General features: G+C 58.5%; 2 protein-coding genes across 2 annotated transcripts; one reads left to right on the forward strand and one right to left on the reverse strand.

The window, feature by feature from the left end:
- The first annotated feature begins 589 nt into the window (after positions 1 to 589).
- Positions 590 to 6,371, forward strand: TMEM240 (transmembrane protein 240). The gene is made up of 4 exons (XM_065936873.1): positions 590 to 790; positions 1,009 to 1,115; positions 5,306 to 5,514; positions 5,672 to 6,371. Exons 1-4 carry the CDS (start codon positions 734 to 736, stop codon positions 5,818 to 5,820), a joined length of 522 nt encoding a protein of 173 aa, XP_065792945.1. The 5' UTR covers positions 590 to 733; the 3' UTR covers positions 5,821 to 6,371.
- A 91-nt stretch (positions 6,372 to 6,462) lies between these two features.
- LOC136168465 (ATPase family AAA domain-containing protein 3) lies at positions 6,463 to 22,377 on the reverse strand. The gene is made up of 16 exons (XM_065935952.1): positions 21,518 to 22,377; positions 17,954 to 18,030; positions 17,135 to 17,236; positions 16,961 to 17,020; positions 16,421 to 16,490; positions 16,063 to 16,228; positions 15,819 to 15,888; positions 15,342 to 15,497; positions 14,810 to 14,866; positions 14,542 to 14,667; positions 14,243 to 14,367; positions 13,923 to 13,974; positions 13,562 to 13,632; positions 12,701 to 12,868; positions 11,466 to 11,574; positions 6,463 to 7,288 (listed from the first exon to the last, which is right to left on the reverse strand). The coding sequence occupies exons 1-16, from the start codon at positions 21,717 to 21,719 to the stop codon at positions 7,139 to 7,141; spliced, it is 1,761 nt and encodes a 586-aa protein (XP_065792024.1). The 5' UTR covers positions 21,720 to 22,377; the 3' UTR covers positions 6,463 to 7,138.
- Positions 22,378 to 24,974: the final 2,597 nt, after the last annotated feature.

The raw sequence follows: 24,974 nt of genomic DNA on the forward strand, positions 1-24,974 counted from the left end.
CCCCCCCCCCCCCCCGCAACAGGGGATTCTTTGGCCTTTTCTGAGCTTGGTCGTTGGGCCGTGTGGCCATGGCTCTGGAGTGATCTAGCCGGCAGCCGCCCTGCAGCCCCTCCGCTAAAGGCAGCCTCTTGCCATAGTGGGCTGGGTGCCGACCAGCTGGTCCGCAGCCCCTCACCCCGCGACCCCGGGCGGCGGGGAGGAGGGGCCTCCAGCTGAGAAGTGGGGAGGAGGAGAGCGGAAGGAAGCCCGGGCCTCTCCAGGATCGCCCCGGCGGGTCGGGACGGGACGCGGCCCGCGGTCCCGGGGCTCTGGGCTGGCAGCCAGGGCCGGCCCTGGCCACATGGGGGCGAGCGGGCCCTGCGGCCCCCGGGGAGGGGTCCGGCCAGCGTCTCGGGGGCGGGCGGCCGCGGGCGGCGAGGTCCCTCCCGGGAGGCGGGCGCGGGGGAGGCCGCAGGGGGAGGGGGCCGGAGCAGCGCCGCGCGCAGGGCGGGAGGCAGGGCCGAGGGCGGAGCGGAGCGCGGCGGGCGCGGCGAGCGCGCGGGCCGGGCGGCCGAGGACCCCAGGAGCGCCGCGTCCCCTGCCCCGCGCCGGCCCCGCGCCTCCTCCCCGGCCAGCAGCGGTGGGTGCGCGGCGGGCTGACCTCTGCGGAGGCGGCGGGGGCTCAGCATCGGGCCGGGGCCGGGGGGGCGCCGGGGCCGGGGGGCGGCGCTCCGGCCCGGCCCGGCCCCGCCCGATGTCCATGAGCGCGAACACCATGATCTTCATGATTCTGGGGGCGTCGATCGTGATGGTGAGCGGAGGGGCTTCCTGCGCGCCCGCTCCCCGCTCCCGCCTCCCGCGCCCGCGCACCGCCTCCCCCTCCCGCGCCTTGTTTACGGGCCCGCGCGGCCTGCGCTCCCCCATCCCCGGCTGCCCTGCGCTCCCCAGTCCCCAGTGCGCCGGCCCCGGCCTGGGGGCCCCGGCCCAGCCGCTCGCTCCTCGGCTCTGACCGGTCATGGGCTCTTCCAGGCCATCGCGTGCTTGATGGACATGAACGCGCTGCTGGACCGATTCCACAACTACATCCTCCCGCACCTGCGGGGCGAGGACCGCGTCTGCCACTGCAACTGTGGCCGGTGAGTCTGCGCCCAGAGGGGCACACGCGTGATCACACATGTCGGTGGAAGTGGTGAGCCCCACGCAGGCCGGGCTGTAGGGCCCAGCTGGGCTAGGTTGGTGGGGGCTGCCGAGGCTCTGCCAGGCTGGGTGGGGGAAGGACCTGCTAGGTTCCATCCGCACAGGGTGTTCCGGGAGGGGAGAGGACCCCCTCCCATATGGCCTTTAGAGAAAGGGCCCGCAGGGTGATGTGCAGAACTGGTCCAAGGCCTGGAGGCCAGGAGAGCAGCCGACCAGCCTGGTGTCCCAGGAGGGCTCCTGCCCACAGAGGACACCCTCCTCCCTGGGCCCCCAGCTCTGTCCCTGAACTTTCCTGGGAGCCAGCTAGGGGGAGGAGCAGAAGGTCAAGGTGGCCAAGGCCTCCCTTGAGGGGCATCTACCCAGCCCCTTCCGTTGTCCAGGAGGAACTGAGGCCGGGGGTGGAGTCTGCTCAAGGTCAAGCAGAGGGAGGGGAGCTCCCAGGCCCCTGTGCCCACTTTGTGACACCCCTCCCCAATTCTGTGCACATGTAGTGATGGAGTCTTCCTGGCCATGCATGTTTGTATGTCCATGTATGAAATAAACATCTTCTCATGAGACGCGCATGTGTGTACCGTCTGTGCATATACATGTGCGCACACGCAGCAGTCCCTCAGCCCCACAGGAAGCCCACACGCTGGGGCCATGAGAGTGGACAGAGGCTGAGCAGACGAACTTGCCCGAGGCCATGTGGCCGGTAGGGAACTTGTGCTCTTGACCCTGCCCTGCACTCCTGCTCCAGGGATGTGTGCACACATACTGGGCTAGGGGTTTGTGTGAGAGATCAGTTTCATGCCTCACTAAACATGCTACACGCCTGTGTGTGCAGACCGGATGTTGAAGCAGAACACGGGCATCAGGGCAGGTGGAGACAGGCGTGTAAGTGGCCCTCACGTGTGCTGTGCGCTGGCCAAGAATCATCTTGAGTGTCGCCTGGGTGGCCACACCCCCTGAGGTCCCTGTATTCCTGCCCCAAGACACCCTCCGAGGCCAAGGAATGGCAGGTCAGCTCCACACTAACTGGGCCAACGTGGACTGGGGTGTGAGCAGGGTCCCAAGACCCTCCCGGACATTGGAGGTGTGCCCGGCACCGGCCCAAGCTTCGGCTCCATCGACATTTATAAGGCCCGTTTTCCATGTGAGGGCTGTGGTAGTGTGACCGGCACATATGTGCCAGGAACATCACACCACGGGCCTGTCTGGGCAGACAGGGTGTGTGTATGCATCATATGTAATGTCCAGAGTACACATGGATGGTGTAAAAGAAATCCCCGTGGAGTGCAAGCCACAGCGAGGCCCGCGTGCACAGTTTAGACACAAACAACACAAGAGTCACCCAACTGTAGCGTTGAGTGTTTCTGCGTGTGTATGTGTTCATGTGTGTGTGCTTTGTACACACTGCCGCATACAGGATGCAAAATTCAGTGTACAAACTATTCTTGTACACTGACAACATGTGTGTGTATGCGCAGTACATGTGTGTAACAATATACAGCACCGTGTGCACCCTGTGGGCGTGGTGAGTGTCTGCACGGCACAGGCTTGCATATGAGGCCTCTGTGTACAAACCATGTACGTGCACTGCCACAATGGAGTCTACCTGTGTGTACACCCCATGTGCAGAGAAAGCGCACACACACTTGTGCCTTCTACATGCCAATATGGAGAATATTATGCAGAGGAAACGTGTATAAATGCTGTGGAGCCTGCGTGCCAATAGGCTTTCTGTGGGCGCTCACCATGCATATGCTGTGGGGCCCACAGAGGAGGGCTGTGTGCAAGCCCAGTGCATGTGCATCTCCATGTGACACGCACCATGCTCGGCCCCAGGCGCGTGTGCCCATGCACAAGTGTGGAGCTCATGGGCCGAATTCATGGTATACACGCCGGGTCCTGTGCATGTGGCTGGCGTGTATACACAACATGCGTCCAACTTCAGGTAGACACATGCAACATGCGTGGCCCAGGCAGGACACATGTATGTACACATCACAGAAATACGTGTGCACATGGGTGACCTGAACCCCCACCCACCCCCCAGGGTCTGCCTGACATGGAGGAAGGAGAAGGGCAAGGGGCAGGGGATGAGTGGCAGATGCCAGACCAACGATGGGGGCACAGGTCATGACCTTCGATCCCCTGGAGATCCCAGGCCCCTAGGTAAAATTGGGGCCCTGGTCTCGTCTTACTTGCAGGGGCATTTCTGGCTTCCTTAGCAATCCCATCTTCAAGTTTCCTGCCCTGTCCATGGGTGGGAAGTTGTGGTCCCGAGGATGACCTTCCTTATGGGGACCCAGGAGGCAGGAGCGCAGGAGGCAGGGGCTCAGTGTTTTCAGCTGCCAGAAGGCCTGGCCTGGTCAAGGCGATGGGACTGCAAACAGGTGACTAAGGGCATCCTCTCCTGGGGGCTGGCCACTGCTACACACTGTGGGCAGTCAAGAATTCTCCATCTCTCACTGATGACTGAGTTATTGGTGAAATGTGATCACATGAGCTATGGCTGCCATGTGTCAGGCAGTCCTTGCCAAATAAGCTGGGTCTGCTTATGGGGCTGTGGTGGCTGAGGTGTCTCCCCCCACCACCAGGCCTGGTCACACTCCAGACTAGCTGAGGGGGATGGTCCCCAGGAGTCCCCAGGGGTAGCAGGGGAGTGTGGAAAGGGGCTGCCGTCACCACTGGGAGGAAGGGGCTGGGTGGCCCCTTCTGGCATGGGGGTGTCTGTGAGGGAGGAACTGTAGGGGCCTGGGGTCAGAGATGACCTGTAGGGTTTACTGTTTTTGAGAAGGTCCTCTGCAGGGGAGGGGGCATGGAGCATGTCCAGTTGTGAGGTGGGGACAGGGACTCTTAGCTGGAGGCAAGCAGAAGTGTCGACATGTAATTGAAGGGAAGATGGGGAGAAGCGGGCTTGGGGAGGGAGGAGCTATTTTTAGGTGCAAGTTTGAGGTGTCTGTAGATCCCACGTGGAGATGCCATGTAGGCAGCTGGAGCTTGGAGCAGACATGGTGGGGGGAGGTGGGGACTTGGTGGGGGTGGAGGGTTGAAGAAGCCAGTTGAGGGGCTCAGTAGGAAGAGAACCAGGCAGGAGGACCCCAGGGTGGCAACGACCCTTCAGGGCCAGAGGAGGGGCCACAGCTGGTGAGGGTGACTGGGGGTTCAGGGTGCACTGGGCACCCAAGGCCAGCAGCTCCTTTTCTCCAGCTCTCCTGTGAGAGTGGAGGACCTGGAGTTCAGAGTCTGGTGTCCTGGGTACTGGTCTCCTGGGCAGGGCCACCTCGCCTAGATCCCCAGGATTGCTAGGCCCAGAGGGCTTCCTGGAGGAAGAGAGGATCTGGGCAGGCTGGAGAGAGCTCTGTGGGGAAAGTTCGTTGTGGTCGTCAGAGGCAGGAGAGGGCCTGGAGGGGTCAGTGACCTCAGATTGGACTGTTGAGGGAGGGAAGGCTGAGGGGAATGGCCCAGCCTTGGTGGGTGCTGGGATGCCAGGGCCCATGGTTGTCCAGGAGGTCGTTTACGGCTCCCATCCCAGGATCAGGAACCTGTGTGGGGCAGGTCCAGGGGTGCCTTTGGGCTTCCAGCACAGACAGTGGGGGCAGGGGAGGTTCCTGAGAGGGATGGGGAACCAGATGCCAAAGGGGACCAGACGCCCAAGGCAGGCTCATCACTTGTGGCTTTCCTTGGAGGAGAGGGCAGGGTGACTGCAGGGTTGGGAGGGAGAGGCCAGGGGGGCAGTGGCCAGGAGCCAGGCCCACAGGTGGGCTGTGACTCACTCGGTGGGGATACCCTGTCTGGGCTCTCATCCTGGAACGCCTTTACCTGCTCTTTGTGCCTGTGACCTTGTAGGGGTCGCCATTGAGCCCCGGGCTGGGGGGAGAAGGGAGGAGGGTATGCGTACGGGCAACTGAACTTCACGCTAACCTCTGACCTCGCACACTCCCAGCCTCTGGGCAGGGCAGCTTCCCGCCTCCCGCCTGGGACCCACCAGTGACCTGGGTCCCAGGCGAGTGCGCTGGCCCCTTCCGATCTCAGCTCCCCACAAGGGCTGCTTCAAAGATCCCAGCAGGTGAACGGGTGCGGCTTACTGCGGGGTCCCCGCCCGCCCCGCGGGACAGGTGCCAGCCCGCCCTGCCGCCCCCAGGCACCACGTCCACTACGTGATCCCGTACGACGGGGACCAGTCTGTGGTGGACGCCTCCGAGAATTACTTCGTGACAGACAACGTCACCAAGCAGGAGATCGACCTAATGTTGGGGCTGTTACTCGGCTTCTGCATCAGCTGGTTCCTGGTGTGGATGGACGGCGTTCTGCACTGCGCCGTGCGCGCCTGGAGGGCCGGCCGGCGCTACGGTGAGTGCGAGCGCGGACACCGGGGCAGGGCTCCGACCGTGCCGTGGCCACGCCCCACCCGAGCCCCGCCCACAGCCCCCTCCTCGAGTCCAAGCCCCGCCCACCCGAGCCCAGCTCACCACGCCCGCACCCTGACCGCGCCCCCCCCGTCCCGCAGACGGTTCGTGGACCTGGCTGCCCAAGCTGTGCAGCCTGCGGGAGCTGGGCCGGCGGCCGCACAGGCCGTTCGAGGAGGCGGCCGGGAACATGGTGCACGTGAAGCAGAAACTCTACCACAACGGCCACCCGAGCCCGCGGCACCTCTGAGCCGCGCGCAGGACTCGCGGGGCCGCCGGCCACCGCGCCCACGCTCACGGGACTGGACGGCCGGCCGGGGCCAGGGCGCCCAAGGCCGTCGGGCGCATCCGGCGGAAGGTGCTGTCTCCTCTTCTTTTTATAAAGGGGGTCGGGGTGGGGCGGGGGCGGCGGCACCTGGGATGCAGGCGGGGCCGCGTGCCCAGCCTGGAACCATGTCTGCCGCTTGAAGCCGGAGGCCTCCTGTGCGCCTGCGTCTGTCTCTCCGTCCATCTGTCTGGTTCCCGGAGCTGGAGCCAGCTCCGCTGGAGGGGAGCGCAGCCGGAGCCGGGCGCGGCAGGGAAGGGGTGGGACACCAGTGCGCCCACGTCTGCACACGGGAGCACGTGCATGAGGCGTGTGCGTTCACAGGGCCCGCAGTAGGGGCGTGGGGCAGGGGACCGGGGTAAGCCCCGGCCCAGCAATAAGGCCCTGAGCCCTGCTGTGGCAAGTGCGGCCACCCTGCCCAGGGCATCCCGGTCGGGCGCCTCACTGTGATTCCCACCCCTGCTGGTCAGTAAATTCTCCAGAAAGCTCCAGCCTCTGCCTCTTCTTTCAACTCTGACCCCGGGACCCCCACGGCAGGAATGAGACAGACACTGGGTGATATCTGCCAGAGTTTTTTTTTTTTTTTTAATTGGATTCTGGATTAAAAAGACACCAACTCCAGTCAGGGAGAGCTGTGGCTTCTGTGGGCTGGCCGGTCCCCCTGCGCTGGACATCCTTGGCCATGACGTCTTGGTGGGCTAGTTCCCGAACCCTGGGTTTACAGGTTCACAGACCTGAGGGGCACACCCCTCCAGAGGAGAGTGGTGGGCACCCCCACTGGGCCGCAGAGGGACCAGCTCTGTTCACAGCAGTACAGCTAACAGCTCTGTTCTGGTCCTGGGTGGGACTCGGCAAAGTCAGGTCCCCTCCCTTGGCCAGGCCGCCACTGCTGTTTACAGCTGAAACAGCCAACACCTGCTGGGAAGCAGTGCTGCTAGCTTGGCTGCTGCCCCTGGGCATGGAGAACGGTGCCTTCTTCCCGTCTAGGCTTGGCCAGGGGACATATCTCCCAGGGGTGTCCTGGGGGTGGCCCCAGCCAGCACCAGCCTGGATGTTGGGGGCAGAGGAACCAACCCCCACCTCAAAGATGCCCAGGTCCTGAGCAGCAACTGGTCCCTAGCAGAGGCCTTTGACACTGCCCCGCTCCTGACCAAGGAAGATGAAAACTGCTAGGAGATCAGGCACCTGGGTGTTTCTTCCCGCTGAAGCCACCTGGCCAGTGTGCCTGGGTGTCTAGGCCAGCTCATTCAGCTTGTGTGTGCGGGGCTGGCGGCTGGCTCCCCTCTGCCTTCAGCCACTGCATCTTCTGCCTGTGTTGCTGGATGGCATCCTGAACCCGGGCGTCCATCATGGCCTCAGTGAGGACCCCGTCCTCAGAGGCATATGCCATGGCCTGGTGAAGAAAAGAGTCCTGACTCAGGGCACCAGAGGGGCTGCCCGCACAGCTTTCCCTGAGGCCTGAGGCTCCCAGGTGACTTGATCAGGGCCCACCAGTCACCAGGAACCACTCAGCCTATAGGCCAGCCCCTTCCTTGCTGCCACTTACCCCCCACCTTGAAGACATGCCCCCACCCCACAGAACCCAAAGCCCTCTTGTGGGCAGGGCAGGCGGGGGCAAAGTCCAGGGTGCTCCCATGGGCCTGTTCTCAGACTCAGGAGGGGCCCTGGCCTCTCATCAGGACACACATGCCTTGACTCCCTATGCACTAGTGTGTGCCACACACGCGTGCTCACAGGCAGATCTGCAGCCCAGTGTGGCCGCCATCCCTCAATTCCGTGGTTCTGCCTGCTCCACTAAGTTTCTCAATGACTTTCTAAAAATAGAAACCCAGAGGACTACTTTCAGGAGGGAGCCCCGCCCCTCAACTGCAGGCCCTGCTCTGTGGATAACCAAGCTCCCCCCAGGCCCAGGGCATGGTCAGCAGAACCACCACAGGCCTGACACTAAAGGGAAGCAAAGCCCTCCAGGGGTCAAATGGGGAACATGCACAGTCCACCAAGACCTGGCCCTCACAGGCCCCCAACTGTCCACACACGGTGCTTCCAGAACTGTGGGGCTGCTGTGGGCAGCGCTGCATTCCCCATACCCAGGACCCCAGCCTTGGCACGTGGCTCGGGGAACCAGAGTTCTGCTAGTCAGTTCCCAGTGTGGTCCACAGCATTACAGCTGCCAAAGCAGGTCCTCTGGCCAGGCCACATGTCGCCAGATGACCTAGTATCGCTTCTGCTCCCAGTCATGCAGCCAGTGGCTGACATGTGCCTATCCTGAGGATAGCACTCAAGGGCCCACCAAGCAGGGGGCTCAAGCCAGGCTGGCTGTTTCTCTCCAGCTCCCTGAGGAGGTTCAGCCACGCAGGACATTGGGAGCAAGCTCCCACCATCTGAAACCACCAGTCATTGTGCTTACCCAGGTGGCCCCAGCCTTGAGTCACGGCTGTCCTCAGCACCTGAGCCAGGCCAAGGAGGGAGGGGCTGCCCCTGCGGCCTCCTGTGAGGTACACATGAGAACAGCAGAGGCGGCAGGCTGGGTGGAGGCAGTCAGAGGAGATCCAATGGTGGGAAGGGGTAGGTAGAGGTATGCGGTGACATCACCATGGAGAAGCCAGGTGGTCACCATGTAACCAGGGGATCCAGGCCAACATCCCTGTGATGTTGTGTGGACATCTGATACCCCAATGTGACATGACCAGATGGATACCTTGCCTTTAGGGTCTCCTCCACAGTCCCACAATCCCAGTCGAAGACACCAGACAGACCAGAGGAGGAACACTCTATAGCACTCCTTGAACCCTGAGGATTATGCTCAGAACAGCCCACCCAGAGGAGCCTGAGACAGTAGGATGGAATATCATGGACATCTGGGCGGGTTCTGGGTAAGATCAAGCCTAAAGTGGAATTGAGGGATGTGGTGAGACATTCACAGTGTGGTGGGGGCTGTGCTGGCCTTGTGACTTGGAATTATTAAAAAATTTAGAAGTTTGTTACCAAAAAACACACAAAACCTTAAAGGAGAACTAACACGAATGTTGCTCAAACTCTTCCAAAACACTGAAGAGGAAGGAACACTTCCCAACTCATTCTGAGGCCAGCATCACCCTGATACTAAAACCAGACGAAACACCACATGTAAACTAAAGGTCCAGATCCTCTGTGAATACTGATGTAAAACCCTCAACAAAATACTAACAAACCAAACTCAGTAGCATACTGACAGGGTTATACATCACAACCAAATGGCATTTATTCCTGGAGTGCAAGGATGGCTCACCTAGGGAAAATTGACCTAGACAAATAATTAACAAAATGGACAAAAACCACATGAGCGTTTCAGTTAATGAGAAAAAAAGTTGGCAAAATCCAATACCCTTTCTTGATGAAAACAATAAACCAGGGGGAATTCCCTGGTGGTCCAGTGGTGAGGACTCCACACTTCTACTACCAAGGGTCCTAGTATGATCTGTGGTCAGGGAAGAAAAAGATCCTTCAAGCCATGAGGCATGACAAACCAATAATAGACCAGAAATATAAGAAAATGTCTTCATCCTAATAGAGGCCATATAAGAAAAACTCACAGCAAACATCATCTCAATGGTAAAAGACTGAAAGTTTTTCCACTAAGACTGGGATCAAGGCAAGGATGCCCATTTTCAGCACTTCCAGTCAACACAGCACTAGAAATTGTAGACAGATCAATTAGACAAGAAAAAGAAATAAAAGACATCACACTGGAAAGGAAGAAATAAAATTATCTGTCTGTAGATGATGTGATCTTATTACATACGGTAAACCCTAAAGATTCCCCCAAAACTGTTAAAAGTAATAAACTCAACAAAGTTGCTGGACACAGCAGTAACACAAAAAACCACTTGTGTCTCTACAGTAACACTAAACAACTGGAAAAGAAAGTAAGAAAACAGGGACTTCCCTGGTACTCCAGTGGTTAAGAATCTGTTTTGCAATGCAAGGGACAGTGGTTTGATTCCTCGTCCAGGAAGATCCCACATGCCTCAAACAACTAAGCCCATGCGCCGCACTACTGAAGCTCATGCAGCGAGAGCCCATTCTCTGCAACAAGAGAAACCACTACGAGAAGCCTGCACCCCACAACTAGAGAGTAGCATGCACAGCAACAAAGACGCAGCACAGCCAAAAATAAATCTTTGTTTTTTTTTAAGTAAAAAAAAAAATCCATTTTTAACAGCATCGAAAAGGATAAAATACTTAGGAACTACCCAAGGAGGTGGGAGGCTTGTACATGAAAAACTAGAAAACGTCACTGTAATCTAGGATACCAGAAGATAGAAAGACGTCTGTGTTCATGCACAGAAGACAATGGTGTAACAACACCAATACTTCCCAAGGCAATCTACAGATTCAGTGCAATCCCCATCAAAATTTCAATGATGATTTTTTTGCATAAATTAAAAAAAAAATCCACCCTAAAATTCATACGCAATCTCAAAGGCCCCCAAGTAGCCAAAACAGTCATGAACGTCAGAATTCTCACATTTCCTCATTTTAAAACCTAACGGACAGTGGTACTGGCGCTAAGACAGACACAGGCCAACTGAACAGAACAGAGAGCCCAGACAGAAACCCTCACGTGTACTGTCAGTGACCTCCAACAAGGGGGCCGAGACCATGCACTGGGGAAACAACTGTCTTTCCAACAAATGGTGCTGGGAAAACTCCAAACTATAAAACTGGTAGAAATAAACATGGGGAGAAGCTTTCAGATATTGGATTTAGCAATGACTTGTCTGTGACACTAAAGGCAGGTGACAAAAGAAAAAAATGGAAAAATTCAACTTCATCAAAATTAAAAACTTTTGTGCTTCAAAGGACACTGGTGGCTCTAGTGATAAAGAACCGGCCTGCAAATGCAGGAGACCCAAGAGACACAGATTTGATCCCTGGGTCAGCAAGATCCCTTAGAGGAGGACATGGCAATCCACTTCAGTATTCATACCTGCAAAATCCCACGGACAGAGGAGCCTGGCGGGCTACAGTCCATAGCATTGCAAAGTCAGATACTACTAAAGCAACTTAGCAGCAGCAGCAGGACACTACCAAGAGAGTACAAAAAGGCAACCCACAGTGGGGTGGAGCCTAGGAAACCCCCATCAGGTCAGTCTTGTCCTGTGCCCACAAACAGCTCCTGGGATGCGCCATGCCCTCCCAGGCTGTAGCCCCAGACTCTGCACCGTGTGCCATCACCTGTGCCGACTGTCCTGGGCCCTGGCTGGAGACAAAGCCCAGTGGTTCCCGGGACAGTGCACATGTTGGCCATAGGACATGCCATTGATCTAGAGGGCCCCATTTGACCTGAACCAGAACGACAGCAGGGAGGCCAGAAAATGTGAAGCTGCAGAGGGCCCTGGCTCATTCCCCACCTTGCAGAGGCCCCAGGACCGTGATGGCAGGGAAGTAGGACTTCATGTCACATCTGTCCAGAAACCCTTCAGAAACGCCCCAGTGGGGGCTCAGGAACCAGCCCAACCGCCTTCCAACCACTCCGAGGGTCCCTGGCTCGGTTGGGCTCTGCCCTGCAGGGTTATGTCTCGGCTCACCTGCCACGCCACGGCGAGCTGAGAGATCTCCCGGCCTGACATGCCCTCCGTCAGCTGTGCAATCTCCGAGCACTTCTTTCCGTAGTCAAACTGGGCCAGCTTCAAGCGCCTGTGAGGAGTTCCCGAGTGATGCCTGGGCGCCCACAAGACCCGGGAGCGACCAGAGGCCCGTGAGGGCCTGGCTCCTATTAATAGAGGCCAGGGCGGAGCCTGCGCTGGGAAACCCCAGGGAGGAGTGTCCGAGCCCCTTGCTGTAATAAGCCACACCCTGACCAATGTCCACAGGTGTGACCCTTCCACCTCCTCCCCTGCTGGCATGTCCCTTCCCTGGGAAGCCCAAGACGGGGCCCCGGCGGGGGCCGTGTAAGGATGGTGGGGGCACAGGCTGTGCTCAGGGGCAGCCAAGGGGTTGCTCAGGACGTGCAGGAATGGGCAGTGGGGGTCCCAGCCTGCTCCGAGCCCCACCACCGGCCAGGGGGCCATGTGCCCTCCCCCTGGACCCCCCCAGCACACAGACAGCAGCTGACACTCCTGAGCCCTCTGCATGCAGATCTCGCCCCACGGGGCTTGGCTGAAAGCCCGAGAGAGACCGCTCAAACTCCTGTGAAAAGCCTCAGCTCCTCAGGTTGCGTACAGTACCCGGGCTGCTGCTGGGCCAGGACGTGCCTTCAGGAGCTTAAGGGGACTGGGATCAGCTGGGGCAAAGGGGGAAAGACGCCCAGGAAACAGAGCTTGGTGGGGGTGGGTGGCAGAGGACTGCAAAGTCTGCCTGAGCACAGAAGATGGCTCAGCTGTGCCAGGTGGATCCAGGTCAGTGGGGCTGAGATCTGGTCCCCGGGGAGGGTTACAAATAGAGCAAGCTTATCTGGAGCACTCCTAAAAGCACAGCTGTGGGGGGCGGGGGGATCCTGGACGAGTAAGGAGGGTTACCCCAGCCAGTGGGCCCCGTTGTGTGCAGTGAGGGGCCCAGAGCAAGGCTCAAAGAGTCCAGAAGTGGGCTGCCATGGCCCCTCACTACCAGGACCCAAGTGTGGCCTTGATCTGAGGAGTCTGAAGGTAGGATGGAGGCAGGGAATCAATGAGTGGATAGGCTAGGAGGACAGGGTCTCCAATAACGGGTGGTTACGACCCCGTGGTGAAACCCCAGGGGCAGGGTTAGGGTAAGTGCCCATGTGGGCACTGGGGGGAGGGACCAACATGACAGGCAGGGGGTGCCATGGTGGCAGGACACTTACTGCTTTCCTTCTGTAGCCGGTTTAAGAACATACTTGTCAAAATACATTCTCACCAGGCGCTCCCGCTCCTCCCGCTGCGGTAGCTCAAAGCTGACCATCTCATCGATGCGGTCGTTGATGGCCCAATCAAACTGCTCGGGCTGGTTGCTGGCCAGGACCAGCATGAACCTGCAGCCGACACACGGCAAGAGAGCGGGCAAATGTCCAGCAGGGTCTACTGGGCAGCTTCTCAGCCCACAAAACTGGGGAGATTGGCATCACCCTCTACCACCTGCCCTCCCTGTCTTGCCCCAATTTCCCACTTCTCTTGACTGATGGCCCAGCCTGGGGGGAGGGCCGTGAAACCTCCATGTGCAGGAAGGGCAGGGACCCAGGGACCTAGGATGGAGACAGACCCTTGCCCCTCCCCAGTGAAGTGCAGGGTCTCAAGGCCTGGCGCTCAGCCCAGCAGAGGCACAACCCAGGAGGAAGTCAACACGCCTCCCAGCGGCCAGACTGGGCTCTCCATGGGCAATAGCTGCAGCAGGCAGGGGGCTGGAGGGGCTCTGCCCACGCACAGCACAAGATTTGGGGCCCAGACGGGCCAACCCGACCCAGGGTCACCTGACGGTGTGGTGGCCCGACAATGTATCTCGGGGGAGGTCAGAAGTGACAAGCGCAGTGGCCTGTGGACGAGCATATGCCACTGGGCTCAGCCTCAGCCTACAGCATGTCTCAGGGGTGCCCACAAATGTTCCCTAGTGCCCAAATGGCCTCCCTACTGCATGGAGGGAGGACATAGGACGCTGTCTGGTCGTGTGGGCTGGCTACCCCACAGCAGCCACATGAGCTGAGGCAGGGCTGCTGGCTACCCTTTCTCACTTGCTGCTGTGCTGGCCCGTGCGGTGCAGGAAGGCATTCAGGGTGGCCCTGAGGTCTTCACTGATCTTCTCCTGTATAGAGAAGGGTCAAGCTGTAAGCAGTCATGCAAACAGTCAGGATCCCTCATCCAGGAGGGAAACATGGCAAGACCTTCACAGATCTAAGCTCAAAGGCTGAATGCAGCTTAGCTTTGAAAAGATACTAAACTTCCACTTTTCAAATGAATCGTATGAACAAAGTGTGACTGTGGAGCAGGCTCCCAACAACCTTCCCCTAAGTGTAGATGCGGCCCAGGCCACCTACCCACCCGCTCCCCAGCAGCCAACCCAGCTCAGGACAGATGGGGCCTCTAGACACTTACAGTTGCTCGCTTCCTGAGAAAGGCATCCGCTTCATCCACAAACAGCAGGAGGCTGCGAGGGTAGGGCGACGTAAGGGCAGGCAGGGCACAGCCCAGCGGAAACCCCTCACTTAGCACTGTCCCCAGTGGCCTCTGGGACCCAGAGCATGGCTACAGATCGGGACGTGTCCAGTGCCGGTGTTGGGGAAAGTAACTAAAAAGGGGCTGGTGAGCCCTCATCTTAAACACTAATAAGTCACTGACACCGAGAGGCCCTTGGACCTCAGGGACAGGCTGTGGGGAAGGTACCAACCCCTTTCCCAGCGGGAGCCCCGGCTCACCCTCGCCGGCTGGTGCTGGCCCAGTCGAAGACCTTGTGCATGGCCGTCACGCCGTCCCGCCCCATGGGGGCCACATCCCCGCCCGTCATGATGGCGTAGTCCATACCGGAGTGCAGCGCCAGTTTCTGGGCGTTTGGGGAAGGGGCTTTAAGGGCTGCTGTACCTACCCTCCACCCCACCTCTCTTGGCCACCAGAGCCGGACCACGTGTGTGGAGACACCTGGCCTGCAGAGCTGGACAGGGACATGTGTCCCAGGCAGGTGAGACGCCACCACCCTCAGTCCCGCCTGTGCCCTCACCTTGGCAAACAGCGTTTTGCCAGTCCCGGGTGGCCCGTACATTAGGACATTTCGGTACAGACTTCTGTTCTTCTTGGTGTTCCTCGTGGCGATGGCGATGTCCCGCACACGAGCCTCCAGGCTGGGCTGCCAGGGGACACAGCGGTTTGGGGGCGCTCTGCTGTCCAGTCCATCCCTCCTGAGGGCCTGGGCTGGTGCAAGAGGCCGCTCTCTCTGGCTGGACTCAGCCAGCAAACCGACTCCGGGGAGGTTGGGCAGCCCCACTTACGCTGAGGACGACGCCCTCCAATGCATCCTGAGGTTTACTGAGGAGGCGCCTGCTGACCTGCAGGGTGGGGGAAGGGGAGGGAGAGTCAACACTGGAGCCCATGGCGCGGTCACACCAGAATGCAAGCGAGCAGCTTTCTTGGACAAGGCTGGCAGGGGAGACTGTCCCCAACGGTGACCTCAAGCGCTGACCTCACAGTACAGCCCAGAAGATGCAGGGGAAGCCTGGCTCCCCTCGAGGGGAGTCGGCCCCAGGCTGACTCCAACACCTTCTCTTCCAGGAGGACGGCTCGCTGCAGCCCCAGGAGTTTATAAACAAGCAGGGGGGGTGGTCCACCCAGGGGGATGGCCACCCTGACAGACCCCCAGAAGGACTGAGTGGACCAGAGTGAGAGTCCCCAGGTGCTGACATCACAGGGCCCAAGAGGCAGCATCAAGGAGGCAATGCAAGTCAGCACACAGGAGGAGGGTGGCATCTGGGCAGAAGAGGAGGAAGGGGCCATTGGGTGTGTGCCCCCAAGACCTGTGGTTACCTGTATGGGGTGCCTCAGCGCCTCCAGCACTGTGATGCGAGACGTCTCCCGCACCAGGGATGGCTTCCCCAGCCGGGACTCAATGTACCGCCCCGCGACGGACGTGGCGTTCTTGGCGGAATAGATCCCAACAGCCAGCAGTGTCAGCCCGGCCACCTGGAGTGGGCAGAGGAGGCAGGTGGTTCACCCCATCCCCTGGCTCCCCCACTGTGGAGTCTTGCCAGGCCCACCAGCACCGGTGCACCAAAGGGCTGGCACCAGGGAGATGAAACGGGCATCTGGCATCCCCAACGCCCTCCCCGCAGCCCCACCAAGGTTGACGCTGAGTCGTTTAAAGTGTCCCAAACCCAAAGGCCAAGTCACTTGTGCCTTTCTGGTAGGGGAGGGGTGAGCACTCAGCACAGGCACCAACCCCCAATGGCTTGCAGAGCCCCTGACATGTGAGAGTACCCCAGGGAAGAAGGCAAAGGCGCTTACCGTGGCTGTCACTTTGTCCCAGTCTGTCACAAAGGCACGGAACCCTTCACCAAACAGGGTGCCTGCTGTCCTGCAGGGGAGCAGTGGCATGACCCGGAAGGTGTCATGTGCCACGTGGCCATGTGCCACGTGGTTGGAGGCCCCCAGGTCAGCCCCAAGAGGCACTGCGAAGGACCAGCCAGGGGAGGTGTAGGGCACCCACGTAGGAAAGGGGCCAGCGGAAGCCTGCCAGGCGGGGCCTTACCTGATGGACTCTAGGATGGTCTGGCGGTGCTCAGCAGCCTTCAGGCGGATTTGCTCACGGATGATATCGGCGTTCTCGCGCTCAGCCTTGGCCCGGGCGCGCGCCTCAGCCTCCACCCGCAGCATCTCATTCTTGTGCCGCAACTCCATCTCCCGCTCCACGGTGGCTGCCCGGGGAGGGGGCAGGGGTGGTGCTCAGCCCATGGCCCCCAACCCAGGGCTGCTACATAGGACAAGTGAGCCAGGGCGCCCTCCACCCCCAGGGTCTCAGCAGGCCCACCCTTGATGCTGCTTGGGGAGTGAAGGGCCTAAAGCAAGGGTGTAACCAGTGGCTGTGAGCTTCCAAGTCAGGGCCCTACCTCGCCGCAGGGCCTCCTGCTTCTGCACAGATTCCTCTTGCTTCCGTAAGTTCTCCTCATTGAGAAGTTGCTGAGAAGGAGCCACAAGGGGAAGGGAAGGGCTTCAAGATTAGGAAACAGGCAATATCACACCAACAGGTTAGCTGCTCTGGCCTTGGAGACGTCCCCACCGCTCCTAGGGCTCCAACCTCCTGGGGACGGTGAGTCACCCTGAGGCCTGCAGGCTGCACAGTCTAAGGCAGGAAGGAACCTTGGTCTCCCACTCAGCTCAGCCTCGGGGTGGCCCTGACCCATGGCTGTCCTCATGAAATGGGCCTTTTGGCGAACTGTTGAATTTAGAAGTTAAAATGCCAACAGGCTCGGTGTTTGAATGCCCCCTACAAACTCACTCATCAGTCAAGTCCCACTTGGGAGACCCTCAGGGCAGCTCGGTTGGAACCCTCCCTCTCCGCCCCTCAACCCAGAGCTTGCTGACAAGAGGATCCCACACTCTGGCCCCCATGCACCCTTGGGGAAGATGAGCGGCCAGGCAGTGCTCACCTGCTGCTTTAGCTGGTCCTCGTAGCGCTGCCGGGCCAGCTTGTCCTGGTACTGGGCCCTCTAGGGAGGGAGAGGGCGGTGTAAACACAGCCCAGCCTCAGGAACTAAGGTCTAGGCTGGGCCCCCGCAGGCACAGTCCCTGATGAGCACCCCTCCCCGGCCGCGCTCTCTTACGGCCTGGTGCTGCCTCGTCTCCTCACTCAGGGTCTTCCTCCGCTCCTCAGCCTGCATTCGGATCTGATCGCCCTTCAGCTGCTCTACTGCGGCCTCGTACTCCTGCAAGACACACCAGCTGCTGTGAGCCAGGGCCTGGTCAGGCCTCCTGCCCCCTCTTCCCCCTCTGAGGGGGCTCCGAAGGGGCTGGACAGCGATGTAGCCTGTTCTGCACCCCCACAGGCCTGTGAGTGCTCAGCTGCAACCACACCAAAGCCCGGGAGGACCCAGACCCATAGGCAAAGAGAAGCCAGGAGATGGACTGGGCCAATGCCAAAGCAGCCAGAGAGTCTCCTGGGGTGCCTGTCCCCCCTCAACCCCAAGCCCCCACATGTACTTATGCCAGCTGCTCACTTCCTGATTTGCTTTACAACAACCCAGGTGGAGCACAGAGCAGGGCCTTTTCCACATTTGCTCACAATGTGCTCAGAGTGAGGGCGGGGCTCACCTATGAGAAACCAGACACCTCATCCACACCTGCCTTCCAGAAGGTTCTGTGCAGAACTCAGGCCACACACCTGTGCTGATGCCCGTTTCCCTCGAACCTGAGGAGGTGCCTGTGCACCCACCCTGCACCCACCGCCTGCCTGTGTTCTCTCACCCTCCCCCAGCACCCACCCTCACCGATCACCCCGTCCTCTCCACCCTCCAACCCCTAGCACCCATCTCGCACCTATTGCCTGTGTCCTCTCTGGGCCCCTCCCCACCCCCAGCATCCACTGCCTGTGTCCTTTCTGCCCGGGTCCTCTCTGCAGCCCCCCAGCGCCCACCTTTACCCACCTTGAGCTTGGCCTGATGCTCCAGTTGAAGTGTTTGCTCCTGCATCTGAGCCAGACTCAGCGCCTCCTTGGCATGTCCTGGGGGAAGGGATGTGCAGGCATCAGGACACCAGGCAAGCATTCATGTGGGCTAGGGGTGCTCAAGGACACCCCAGCCACAACCTGAAAGCACGCTTGGCCACACTGGTTCCTGGTCAGATCTGCTCAGAGAGCCCCTGCTAAAAAGAACACTGCCCCATCTTGCCACTTTTGTCTGTTCCACCCCCAACAGAAAACCCACGTGTGGGATCTGCCCCCAGGGGACCGTCACACCCCAGAGGGCTCCAGCAGAGAGGCTGTCCACTGCTTGTCCACTGACAGCAGGAGAGTCAAGCCTGTGATTATACTGTCTATTTTTCAAGTGCGAATGTTTGTCTTCAGGCTTTGATACCTGTTACTGTTCTACAACTGAGCACAGGCAGGTGAGAATCTCAGTAAGAAGCAAAGGAGGATTAAACCAGAAAGAGGGCAATGCTTGCAGGCTGACGGCTCTTCACAGGCCGCCTGTTAGAAACGTGTGTAATTAACATCTTCCAGGTGTGTTCTCTTCATAAGGGGACACATGTGGAAATATGTGGCAATACATGGATGTTCTAGAACGGACCCCAGCACTCTCCTTGCTAAAAAACCCTCACATGGGGCCTAAGAGACCCCTGATGACACAGTTCTGTGTCATCACTATAAAGTCCACGCTTTACCACAAAAACCTTCTAACGCATAAACGCACAGAGAGAAGCTGGGGAGCCCATGAGCCCACCTCTCTGATGCCACCATGTTCCCAGGTTGCTGACCACATGTCCACCCTTTTGTCCCCCGCCATCTGTCTTATTTTTTGAGGCCTTCAAGGTAGGCTGCAGATCCCAGGACCTGTCACCCCCAAGTTGCAGCCCACACGCCACTGACTAGAACATAACCCCTGGGGCTGCCGGCTCCCAGCATGCCCCACATTAGATGCGAGGCGGGTGGCAGCTCTGGGGCTCAGCTGTCAGCTGAGGCACTCGGTCTGGCTTCAGAGCTTGCGGAGGACCTGCAGCTGGCCTGTTGACTCAAGCTGTGACCTATGGCATCCAGGCTGACCACTCTGAGCACGAGCACCTCACCTGCAAGCAGAGCAGGCGCTCCCTCCCCCGACTCGTGGAGTGAAATGGGTGGATTTGAATCTGGCAATAAGGAGTTCATGATCTGAAAGCAGGTAAACTGCTTAGTGCAGGGCCTGGCACCCAGGAGCCCTGCTAAATCACAAGCTTTGGGCTCAGTGCTGAGAATGACAAATGTCACCTCACGTCATCCCGCACCAGGAGATGGGCCCAGCGTTAACTGCACCCACCACAGGCAAGTTACTCTTCCCAGAACCCTATAAACATGTGGAGCACACAGCTTAAGGCTAAATGGGCTGCTCTGGCGTCCAAGGAGGACTGAGGAGCCCTGGGGAACCAGCAGCATCAGGCTAGGCCCCAAGGGACACAGGCAGTGGCCAGGCTGTGAGGGGCAGCTGAGGGTATCTCTGGTTCGCATGGGAGAGCAATGAGTGAACAAGAGTGGGCACAGGCCAACCAGGGCAGGCCTCCAGCTGGGAACTGGAAGCATCTCCAGAAGACAGGCCTGGGGAGCGGCTGAGGGGCCTGATGCACCCTGGGGAGGGGGGTTTGGGGACAGAGGGGACAGGCAGCTCAGGGTGACACTCCTCCCACTGACCAGCAGAGAAGCCAGGAAGGATGGCATGAACAAAAGTGAAGTAGAATTCACACCTGGGATAGCATCACGAGACACAGAGATGAATGAGGAGACAATGCCTCTAGGTGGTAGCAGGCAGAGGCTCTGCAGGAGATGCTGACTGTGGGGGGATGGGAGAGCAGAGGCCAAGGCCCTGTGGACCCAGGTGGAGAATGTTCTGGGGCAGCCAGTGCAGGAGACCTGGGAGCAGCTCACAGGCATGAGAAGACAGAAGTCGGGGAGTTCCCTTGGCTGCTACCTTGAGGCACACCACAGGCTATTCACACTGCCCTGTGTGAGTGTGAGGGGCCAAGAGTCAGGCTTCAGATTCCCAAGGGAGGAAAACAGTAAAATTCCAGGACAGGGAATGGATGAAGTCCGCTCACCACATGTGTGGGGCACGCGCACACACACCCCTAAGAAATGAGGGTGAACCCCCCCACTCCCCCCACATACACCTAAGAAATGAGGTGAACTTCCCCCCACACACACAAACTAAAGAAATGAGGGTGAACTTCCTCCCACCTCTCACCACACATGAACCTAAGAAATTAGGTCTCATGTCAAAAAAGTCTATGATCACTGAAGTGTATTGAGCAGGGAGATGGGTTTGAGTGCCCTAAGCTTTAAGGAAAATGCATCAGGTTTTCACTTATTGTTGGAGAAGGTTAGCATTCAGATAGGTGAGGTCTGTAAGCAACAAACAAGGCCGGCCCAGGGCAGCAGATGATCTTCTGACCCTCAAGGCATCAGACCTTGACTGCTCTCAAGCCCTTCAGCAAGCCTGTCTTCTATTATCTTGCAAACTTAATGCATCTGTTACACTCAACACCCACTCAGAGGTAGGGAGTGTTCCAGGTAGGTCTAAGGAAACAGGTTGCCCTGGACCCAGGCCTAAATCTCCACAATGTTCCTCCCAGGATTGGAGAACCAAGCAGGCTGGAGACCTTTGCCCGGGGTGTTCTTGTGGCCCCCATGGAAGGGCAGAGACTAAGCCACAAAGTGCCAGTCCACCCCTTGATAGGAAGACTCTGCTCACCTCTGCTTACAAGGCTGCAGCATAGGGTGGTAAGAAAACAGCACCTCTGCTTAAAAGTTTGAAAGTCGTTGTACTCTTTCAAAAACTAACATCTACTCAGCATGTGCTATATTCCAGACTTCTGAGACGTCATCAAATCCACAGGAGAAAAGAAGGTTGGGAGAAAATACATGGGCTTAGTAAAGGCACACTCAAGGGCTGATGTCTTGAGGGTGGGAGCCAAGAAGGTCATCTGCTGCCCTGGGCCGGCCTTATTTGTTGCTTACAGACCTCACCTATTTGAATGCTAACCTTCTTCAACAATAAATGAAAACCTGATGCATTTTCCTTAAAGCTTAGGACACTCAAACCCATCTCCCTTCTCAAATGGAAAACACAGCAACTAGCACAGACGGATCCCCAACCTGGCCTGCCTTGGCCGTCCCACGTGGAGGCGGAAAGAAGCAGTAACCCAGGGTAAGTAAGTAAGTAACCCAGTAAGTAAGTAACTCAGGGTATGTAAGACCAGGGTGCAGTCCCGCCACCTGCTGCCTGTACCCTCTGAATCCCCTCGGCACCGGTTTCCCAAGTGAAGAATGCGTGGCAGCTGGGAAGATGCCAGAAGGTCGGGGATCCCGAACTTCCCCTGCACGCAAGGTGGCTCCGGCGGGCTTATCGCTTCAGGCTGGTTTCCTTCCCCGACCACCACTTGCTGCTCGATCGCTCAGACCACTCACCACTTGCCCGCGAGCGCCCCGCCCGGTCGCCCTGCCCGCGCCCACCCGCCGCACTCACGCGAGTGCTCCAGCTCTCGCGCCGCCTTGGCCGCGCGCTCCAGGCCCGTCGGGTCGAAGTTGCTCCATTTGTCCTTGGGCCCCGGCCGGTCCCCCGCGCCGCGGTCTCCGCTGCCTTCGCCCCCGGGCTGTACGGGCGGCAGGGGCAGAGGTGGCCCCGTGCCTTCGCCCTTGGAACCCTTGATGCCGAAAAGCCACGACATGGTCCACAAGCGCCGCCGCCGCGGGGACTTGCAGCCGAATGGACTAGCGGGGCTCACAGCTGGCTCCACGCGCCGCGAGCCGGCGGCAAAGACTGCGCAGGCGCAACAAGGGCCCTTCCTCCCTGGCAATGGATGCGTGTGAGGGCCCCGTGCCCCATGAGGCCCTCGGATTGGCTACGAGGGTCGTGACATCATGGTGTCTCCGCCGCGATTGTAGAGGCAGGCACAGAGGGCAGGCCGTCGGAGGGGCGGGGCGATGTACCAGGTGACAGGGGCCGATCAGGGACAAAATTAAGGAGCTGGGCGCGTGCGCCCCTCTGAATACGTCAGAGTGGCAATGACACTGGCCCGGTTGCTACGGGCGTCCGGAGTTCCGGCTCCGGGGGCAGCAGAGATGCAGGTGCTGGAGCAGAAGGCTCTTGTCCGGTCCCGACCGAGGGAGCGGCCGCGGGAGCAAGAGTCCTCCACAGGCGCTCGGTCAGCGGGGGAGGAACCGGGCGGCGGGCGATGGGTCGTGGGACCGGGGCAGAGAGCAGATGGCAGCGCCCCTGGCTGAGCGGCCCCCTAGGATGGCAGAGAGCGGGTTGGGCGTGTCCAACGCAGAGCGGACATGGGCCCCGGGCCCATGGGCCGGGCGGCGCGGGAAGTGCCTGGGCCCGGTGCTTGGTGGGTCTCGGTGTTGAAATGATGGAAGGACGGAAGCGCGGCCCTGGCTCATCTCCAGCAACCGTAGGTAGGATGATGGGCTCTCCCAAACCTCCTCTTCAGCGTCTCAGCGCACTGGCTCTCAACAGAGGGGACGTACATGCGTGGGTGTGTTCGTGCTCAGTCCTGTCCGACTCTGCGACCCCATGGACTGTGTAGCCTTCCAGGCTCCTTTGTCCATGGCATTTTCCAGGCAAGAATACTGGAGTGGGTTGCCGTTTCCTCCAGAGGAAATCTTCCCGACCCAGGGATGGAACCCACTCCGACACCTCCTGCATTGGCAGGCGGATTTTTTATCCCTGACCCACGTGGGAAGTCCCAAGTGAGGGGACTGAGTTCTCCAACTCCAGAAGTAAGGGGCGGCAGAGGTCCCGAAGTACCACAGAGGGCGCCTTCATGGGAGGAGAGCTCCTCGGGGGCCCAAGGGTCCTGGCTCTGGTTACTGACTGGTGAGACTTCTGAGGAACTCCAAAAGCCAGGTTTCTGCTTCAGGGACCAAGGTGCAGGCGACACGGCCTGGGACAGATGGAGACAAGGATGGACACAGGGCAGCGCCTAAAGTTAGCAAAGTTTGCTTCTTGGGCCAGTGTCCAAGTTGCCGCTGTGTTCTTTCCTTGATGGAATTTGTAGAGTTCCCAGAATCATATGGACTTTCTCCACTAGTTTGAAAACAGTTTGAAGCCTCAGTAAAAATTGGGGGGGAAATTCTTAGATAATTCTGCCAGGGTTTTGTTGTTTGTTGTTTCCCCAAATGAGAAAAACCAAAGGAGTTTTCCTGCCAGATGTCGCTCATTGGTCATCATCAAGATCCTTATGAACCAGCCAGAAAATATACATCCAGTAGCACTCCTGGCAGGCTGCGCTGGATAAAGAGGAAATGGGGAAGGGAACTGAAGTCCATGTCCACAGGAAACTGTTTAGTTCCATCCAAAGGCCAGCAGTTGGCAAGCTTGTGTACTTTTATGGGGCTTCCCAGGTGGTGCTAGTGGTAAAGAACCTGCCTACCAAAGCAGGAGACTTAAGAACCCAGGTTCCATCCCTGGGTCAGGAAGATCCCCTGGAGGAGGGCACGGCAATCCACTCCAGTATCCTTGCCTGGCGAATCCCATGGACAGAGGAGCCTGGCGGGTTACAGTCCAAGGGTCACAGAGTTGGACATGACTAAGCACACACGCATGCACGTGAACTTTTATATGATAGTGTTAGTCACTCAGTCATGTCCAACTCTGCAACCCCATGAACTGTAGCCTGTCAGGCTCCTCTGCCCAAGCGATTCTCCAGGCAAGAATACTGGAGTGGGTAGCCATTCCATTCTCCAGGGGCTCTTCCTGACCCAGAGATCAAAACCAGGTTTCCTGCACTGCAAGCAGATTCTTTACCATCTGAGCCAGCAAGGAAGCCTGGTAGTTTTATATGACAAGGAATAACTGAAAATAAAGCTCTGCATTTAAAAAGTCAGTTTTCCATATAAATTAAAAAAAAAACATAAAGTCAACTTCACAAAAAAGTCAGTTTTCCTTAACTTGGCTAAATTAAAAAACAGAAAGCATTGGTTGCTATCTTAAGATTTAGGTGGCTACACGCCCTCTCTTCGAGGGAAGAAACTGCTTCCCTCCAGTTTCCCTCATCAGAGTAGTACTGCTGACATTTTCTGATTTCCAATGGGCCGTGCAGAACATCAGTCCACTTGTGTTTGTCACTTAAAGTCTTGGGCTGGAAGCAGACACAACTTTCCTGAAGACACTAAGTTAATAAAAGGAAATTAGGATGACACTTTCCACCTGATCTTTTCATTTTTTTTTTTAACTGGAAGATAATTGCTTTACAATGCTGTGTTGGTTTCTGCCACACCATGTGAATCAGCGGTAAGTATACATATGTCCCCTCCCTCTGCGTTCATGTTTAGTCGACAAACTCAGGGCACTCGGCTGCCAAGCTGCGCTGTGTTGCTGATGGGATTCCCCCAACACCCAGTTCCCTCTGGCTTTTTTGTTTCCCTCTCTGAGGGAGTCTTCCAGCTTTGAAGACCTGGAGGAGAGACTGAAGAAATTAAAGGTGCAGCTTGGCCTCCAACCTGACCTTGAGTGAGAGATGGGGGACACTGCTGTCCCTGAGAGCCCAGGCCAGCAGGAGCAGAGTGGGCCCCACACAGGCCCAGAGCAGAGGACTCTGCCCCCAAAGCCTGCACAGCAGGTGTGGCTTCTGAGTCTGTGCATCTGGTCAGACCTCTGGGGAGCTGGAGCCTTCCTGTCAGGCCCCAGGGCTTCCCAGTGCCAGCTGCCTGGCGTCTCCCAGGGACAGAAGCCCCGTATCCACTTGAACTTGGAGCCCCCGGCCCTCACTCTTCTGGCTTGCTCTCCTAGCTAGGACAGTTGGGCCTGCAGGGGCTGGTCTCTCCTTTTATCCAGCCAGGCCCATCTGGCTCCTGGTCTCTCCCTCGGTTCCAAAAGATGTGCTGCTAGTTCAGTCTCTAGAACCCCTCTACATGCATGCCCCATGCCTGCCCCCCACCTGGCAGGCCCAAGCCCCCCTGAAAGGAAAGCTGCTCAG

Source organism: Muntiacus reevesi, chromosome 5, assembly GCF_963930625.1.
Source record: "Muntiacus reevesi chromosome 5, mMunRee1.1, whole genome shotgun sequence".
Lineage (NCBI taxonomy): Eukaryota > Metazoa > Chordata > Mammalia > Artiodactyla > Cervidae > Muntiacus > Muntiacus reevesi.

Excerpts from the sequence above, each read along its gene's own strand:
- TMEM240 (XM_065936873.1), top strand. The coding sequence starts at position 734 with ATGTCCATGAGCGCGAACACCATGATCTTCATGATTCTGGGGGCGTCG. Across the intron at positions 791-1,008 it reads TGGGGGCGTCGATCGTGATG|GCCATCGCGTGCTTGATGGA; the intron begins GTGAGCGGAGGG and ends GGGCTCTTCCAG. Across the intron at positions 1,116-5,305 it reads TGCCACTGCAACTGTGGCCG|GCACCACGTCCACTACGTGA; the intron begins GTGAGTCTGCGC and ends TGCCGCCCCCAG.
- LOC136168465 (XM_065935952.1), bottom strand. The coding sequence starts at position 21,719 with ATGTCGTGGCTTTTCGGCATCAAGGGTTCCAAGGGCGAAGGCACGGGG. Across the intron at positions 17,237-17,953 it reads AGCATCAGGCCAAGCTCAAG|GAGTACGAGGCCGCAGTAGA; the intron begins GTGGGTAAAGGT and ends TGTGTCTTGCAG. Across the intron at positions 14,368-14,541 it reads GCAAAACGCTGTTTGCCAAG|AAACTGGCGCTGCACTCCGG; the intron begins GTGAGGGCACAG and ends CCAAACGCCCAG.